At 51.5% G+C, this 6540-nt stretch overlaps 1 protein-coding gene across 1 annotated transcript; it reads right to left on the bottom strand.

Annotated features, from left to right (window-relative positions):
• Positions 1-2781: 2781 nt before the first annotated feature.
• Positions 2782-6055, bottom strand: LOC123502634 (extensin-like). The gene is given in 5 exon segments (XM_045251800.1): positions 2782-4478; positions 4480-4724; positions 4783-4910; positions 5057-5592; positions 5720-6055. Coding segments are annotated over 5 exon segments (2472 nt in total). The 3' UTR covers positions 2782-3251.
• Between the last annotated feature and the right edge of the window lie 485 nt (positions 6056-6540).

The raw sequence follows: 6540 nt of genomic DNA, 5'->3' as shown, positions 1-6540 counted from the left end.
CTCAGAGTATGTTTCACCTGGGTGCCTTCTCATGTTGGCATTTCCCATAATGAAAAAGCTGATGTTCTTGCCCGTCACTCCCTTACTGAGGACATTGCTGACTGTCCTGTTGAACACACTTATAATAACATCAAGGGTCAGCTTAAACGTCATGTTTGCAGCACCATTGCTCATAACCTTGACACTTGTTATGGGAAAGGCAGTCCCAGTTCAGTCCATTATGTACATGTCTCCCACACCAGCAGTGTCACCTATGGCAGGAAGAGTGCCGCCCATGACCTTGTTGCTATGCGTCTCAGGCTGGGTTACAGGTACTATTGGGAGGTCAGTGGGGCTGCTGCTGTGCCCTGTAAGCTGTGTCACAGTCCTGCAGGGCACACACTTGCCCACTATGTCATGGAGTGTCCCTTGCTGGTGCATTTCCGCCCACAGGGGAACTAGGACCTGCCACCAATGATAAGCTGGTTCTTCAACAATGACATCATCCCTGCCATCCTCAAGGATTTCCCACTTTTTGCTCCACCTTTGTAAATAATGTAAATATACTTAAGGTTATTTATTTTTGTACTGCAATACATTAGTTTTCTATGAACATTTGTTTGGGGGATGGGTGGCAGGCTCCTCCCATCTCCTTTGTTGTACTTTTTTCAACAATAAACTTATCAAATCAAATCAAATATTGATCTACTTATTATTTATCTGTTCATTTTATTTGTGTATTCATTATATTTATTTATTTATTTATTCATTTATTTACTTACTTATTTTATTTTATTTTACGTATATTTATTTACTTTGCATTGGTGATGTGGTGAAATTACAATACTACAACACCATTCTCTGAACACTTAACAGTATATGCCACGCCACCACCAGCCAGTCCGCCACCCACTCATACACACCTACATACACACACACTACCACCACCACCATCACCGCCACCACATCAAGACATCCCCAGCGCCCTGACCCGCCGAACCCCGCCAGTCCAGCCCTTCACCCTACAGCCATGGAAGTGATTTAGGGCGTTTTTAGTGTTCTGCAGATGTTTCCGGGTGTTTTAAAGGCTCGCTGTGTTGGAGTAGGTGGAGGTGGTGGAGGTGGAGGAGTGTGGGAGGGACGGGAGGGGAGATGGAGGTGGTGAGAAAAGGTGCAAAAAAGACTACTTCGGCTCTACATCACGATTTTTTCTCGTTTACTATTTGAGTTTGCATTGTTTTTGTATTTTTTATTGATAGTAATGTAAATCAAGTTATGATCCGTCATAAGATCGTGTCTAGCTGTGTTTTCTGTTTCTCATTGAAATAACACTTTCGACATTCTATAATTTCAACTTTTTCTTAATTAGCATGCCTAAGATTGTTTTGCTGCTTGATACAAGACTTAAAAGATGTGAAAAACATGATCCAAGTAATGATATTCCATAAACTTTAGTCTAACTATTCGTATTTTCAAATAAGTAATTTTTTTATGGTTCCAAAATAGAAAACAAAAATCTTTGTACGACAAGGAATCTATGTTTTCTTTATTTAGTTGGAAAGCGAAAATTTTTCGTATCCAGAAAATGTAATAAAATGTAGTGTGGCTGTGCTTTCCTTCTTGACATATGATGTGTTTATGGCACCGTTAGCTTGACATAGTGACCGTTCGGTGGACTACGTTTTGTAAACAATCGAGTCGCTAAGGTTTTTTTGTCTTGATTATTAGTTAAAGTATTTGTTGCGTCTAAAAGTGTAGAGTATTCCTGTCTGGGATCCTTTTCTCTTCTCGCGATTTTTAAAATGAATTACGTACGTAAATATTGGGCCACAGGGGACATCTCAGCCTTGCCTTCCCCCCAGGGTCAGTCCACCAATGTTTGCCTGTGTTTCCAGACCCAGAGAGTGAAGCAAAGCCAGAATCAACCACCAAAGTAGATAAATAGCCCATTACTGTGTTAAATAAGGCGATGGTTATGTATACCCCCTGTTCAGACCACCCGGCGCCCACCGTGATCCGGACCAAACCCCACCACACCAACCCCTCTCCCTTCTCGTTTCAATTGGTCAACATTTCCTTCAATTCTCAGTTTCCTGCTGTTGTCCACCACCAAATTAGATAAACAGCCCATTACTGTGAAATAAGGCGATGATTATGTATAACATCGTTCAAACCACCTGGCGCCCACCATGGCCCAGACCAAGACCCCTCCCCCGAACCCCAGTCCTTCCCTGTGTCAAGTTATCAACATTTCCTTCAATTCACAGTGTTTTCCGAGTATTTCTTGCTATTTTCCACCTGAAATACATAAAGTGTAGTGATAGGAAGAAGAATGGAAGTGTGTGAGGGAGTGTAGTATTAGTACCAGCAGCAGCAGCAGCAGAAGCATTAATAACGTTTTGTGTGTGTGTGTGTGTGTGTGTGTGTGTGTGTACCTGCAGATGAAGGCGAAGGAAGAGGAAGGTAAATTTGACAGACACACAAGCAAGACGGTCAAGTGGAATCAAGTGGAGACCCCCGCCGCGGCCACCAAAGACACCGCCACTATCACCATTCTGCCTATCATGGGATTAAGAGTAAATTATGTATGTTCTAGTAAAAGCTGTAGATGAAATCCATACTTTCCTCCCTCGTTACCGGATCATTCACAGATTATTCAACCAGGCAGTGTAATGACTCACGCATGCACAGACACACATGCATAGCGGCGCGTGCAAGCTATAGGTGGGTGTGCATTCCTAGCTTTGAACACACGTAATCAATGAATGAATGAATTAATCATGTGCAGGTAGATAGCAGACATATGCAGAAAACTTTATTAACAACACAGATGAGTATTATGAATGCATGGGCGAATCATATCACGCAAACACACAAAATATCCTTGTTTCTTTTATCAAGGAATACAAGACAATATTCTGAACACCCGGGCGGCACCTCCAATATTCTTTCAAGAGGATTAAGTCTATGTAGCTGAATATACACGAGTTCTTAAGGGTGCTTTTATAGTTCTGGCGATAGATTAACAACATCTCCACATTATTAACAGGACAAACACTCTTGAGAACCCGGCATAATCATCTCAGTGGCCTTGGAAAACTATCGTGGTGAGAGAGCAGAGCGTTTTTTAATACGGCTTCAGGAAAATCTCAGAACACCTCTCTAGACCTGCTGGAGGAGTGTTTCTGCGGCACGGCGGGGTTGAAGCAAGGATATTAAACCTGTACAAGTCTGGTGAAGTGTTAAGCCTTGGCTGGGGCATGTGGGGGGGCTCAATTCTTCACCTTATCACCCCATTTGTCGTCTGCAAAGAGCTGTGAGAGGGAGGGCAGTACAAAGTCATCCCGGAAGAACGTGCTGTCATAGGAGGGAGGCTGAGGGCCGCTGTAGCTTGGTGACGGGGCAGGAGGAGCACTGTAGCTTGGTGATGGGGCAGCAGGGGCACTGTAGCTTGGTGATGGGGCGGGAGGTGCGCTATAACTTGGTGAGGGGGCAGGGGATGGTGGGCTGTAGCTTGGTGACGGGGCGGGAGGTGCGCTGTAACTTGGTGACGGGGCAGGAGGGGCGCTGTAGCTTGGTGACGGGGCAGGAGGGGCACTATAGCTTGGTGACGGGGCAGGAGGGGCGCTGTAACTTGGTGACGGGGGAGGAGGGGCACTGTAACTTGGTGATGGGGCAGGAGATGGTGAGCTATAAGACGGGGCAGGGGATGGTGCACTGTAACTTACAGACGGGGCTGGGGACGGGGCACTGTAGCTTGGTGACGGGGCGGGAGGGGCGCTGTAGCTTGGTGACGGGGCGGGAGGGGCGCTGTAGCTTGGTGACGGGGCGGGAGGGGCGCTGTAGCTTGGTGACGGGGCGGGAGGGGCGCTGTAGCCTGGTGACGGGGCGGGAGGGGCGCTGTAGCTTGGTGACGGGGCGGGAGGGGCACTGTAGCTTGGTGATGGAGCAGGTGATGGTGAGCTGTAGCTTGGTGACGGGGCAGAGGGAGCTCCGTAACTTTGTGATGGGGCAGGAGATGGGGCACTGTAGCTCTGTGATGGGGCTGGTGGGGCGCTGTAACTTGGTGACGGGGCAGGGGGAGCACCGTAGCTCTGTGACGGGGCAGGGGATGGGGCGCTGTAGCTTGGTGACGGGACAGGTGGGGCACTATAGCTTGGTGACGGGGCGGGGGGAGCACCATAACTCTGTGACGGAGCAGGTGATGGGGCACTGTAGCTTGGTGACGGGGCGGGTGGGGCGCTGTAGCTTGGTGACGGGGCAGGGGATGGCGAGCTGTAAGATGGTGCAGGGGATGGAGCACTGTAACTTGGTGACGGGGCAGGAGGGGCACCATAACTCTGTGAAGGGGCGGGTGATGGCACACTGTAGCTTGGTGACGGGGCGGGGGACGGGACACTGTAGCTTTGTGACGGGGCAGGAGGTGCGCTGTAGCTTGGTGATGGGGCAGGAGATGGTGAGCTATAAGACGGGGCAGGGGATGGAGCACTGTAACTTACAGACGGGGCGGGGGACGGGGCACTGTAGCTTGGTGATGGGGCGGGAGGCGCACTGTAACTTGGTGACGGGGCCGGGGGAGCACCATAACTCTGTGATGGGGCAGGAGATGGCGCACTGTAGCTTGGTGACGGGGCGGGAGGAGCACCATAACTCTGCGACGGGGCAGGGGACGGAGCACTGTAGCTTGGTGACGAGGCGGGAGGGGCACCATAACTTGGTGACGGGGCGGGAGGAGCACCATAACTCTGCGACGGGGCAGGGGACGGGCACCATAACTCTGTGACGGGGCAGGGGACGGAGCACTGTAGCTTGGTGACTGGGCGGGAGGAGCACCATAACTCTGCGACGGGGCAGGGGACGGAGCACTGTAGCTTGGTGACGGGGCGGGAGGGGCACTGTAGCTTGGTGACGGGGCGGGAGGGGCACTGTAGCTTGGTGACTGGGCTGGAGGGGCACCATAGGCATCTAGAGGCAGGGCAGCGGCTGTGTCGAGAGGGAGGGGGGCAGAGGCGGGGGGCTTGTAGCTCTGTTCGGGGGCTGCGTATAAGGAGGAGGGGAGGGGGAGGGGGCTGAATACGAGGGAGAAGGTGAAGGAGATGAGTAGGAGTTGGAAGGAGGGGAATAGGAGGAAGAAGGAGGGGAGTAAGATGGGGAAGGAGAAGGAGAAGGAGGAGAATAAGAAGATGGAGGCGAGTAAGAGGGAGAAGGAGAAGGAGAAGAATAGGAGGGAGAAGGAGAATAGGAGGGAGAAGGAGGAGAATAGGAAGGCGGAGAGAAGGAGTCCCCGAAGTCAGCAATATCATCAAAGGAAGGGAAGGGCGGGAAGACTGGCTCAAAGGAGGTGTCATCGCCCTTCGGAGGACCATACCCCGTGTCCGGAGGGGAATAGGAGGGGGAGGAGGAGGGGGAGGGGCCACTGTACTCACTCCCAGACCCACCCCCAGACCCACCAGACCCACCATAGCCTGAGTCATCGATTACACTGTTACCTTTAGGTGGACCATAGGACGGGGACGGGGCCTTAGGGGGTGGCCCATAGGAGGAGGAGGGGGCCTTAGGTGGTGGGCCATAGGAGGGGGAAGGAGCCTTGGGTGGGGGCCATAGGAGGAGGGGCTTTAGGTGGGGACCATAGCTAGGGAAGGGGCCTTAGGTGGGGGCCATAGCTAGGGAAGGGGCTTTGGGTGGGGGCCATAGCTGGTGGAAGGGGCTTTAGGGGTGGGCCATAGGAGGAGGAAGGGGCCTTAGGGGTGGACCATAGCTGGGGATGGAGCTTTTGGTGGGGGCCATAGGAGGGAGGGGCTTTAGGGGTGGGCCATAGCTGGGAGAGGGGCTTTAGGGGTGGGCCATAGGAGTGGGAAGGAGCCTTGGGTGGGGGCCATAGCTCGGTCTGGGGGCCTTTTTGGAGGGCCATGATTAGGCCTCGAGGGTTTACGGGGCGGTCCATGGTGGGGTCTGGGGCGGTGGGGGCGTGGCGGGGGTTTGTGGGGGCGGGTGGGGTCTGTGTGGTCGTCTGGGGGAGGTGTGGTCGTCTGGGGGGCCGTGGTCGTGTTTCCTCTGACAGGCTGACGTATAACATGACCACCACCAGCGCCACCAACACCTGGAAGACAACACCTCCTGTTAGTTAGAGAGAGAGAGAGAGAGAGAGAGAGAGAGAGAGAGAGAGAGAGAGAGAGAGAGAGAGAGAGAGAGAGAGAGAGAGAGAGAGAGAGAGAGAGAGAGAGAGAGAGAGAGAGAGAGAGATAAAGTTAGCTTAGTCATCTTTCACACCTCAGGGATAGACTATAATTACCATCTCTCTCTCTCTCTCTCTCTCTCTCAGGGCACCACACACACACACACACACACACGCGTCGTCACCAATCACGTTCTCGCTGATGAAAGTAAATACACTCTCTGATCCACACGCGTTTCTTTCTTCCATACCTTACGAAACCTCACTGCAATAGGTTTTCCCTCAACCTTCTCGTAAAATTTGTAGAAAAACACACTTAATCTATCGAAAGTACTCCATTTTTTTTTTTCTATTATTATGTTATGTCAGTGTACGATACCTTAAGA

Source organism: Portunus trituberculatus, chromosome 12, assembly GCF_017591435.1.
Source record: "Portunus trituberculatus isolate SZX2019 chromosome 12, ASM1759143v1, whole genome shotgun sequence".
Taxonomy (NCBI): domain Eukaryota; kingdom Metazoa; phylum Arthropoda; class Malacostraca; order Decapoda; family Portunidae; genus Portunus; species Portunus trituberculatus.
This window is presented reverse-complemented; position numbering and strand designations above follow the sequence as displayed.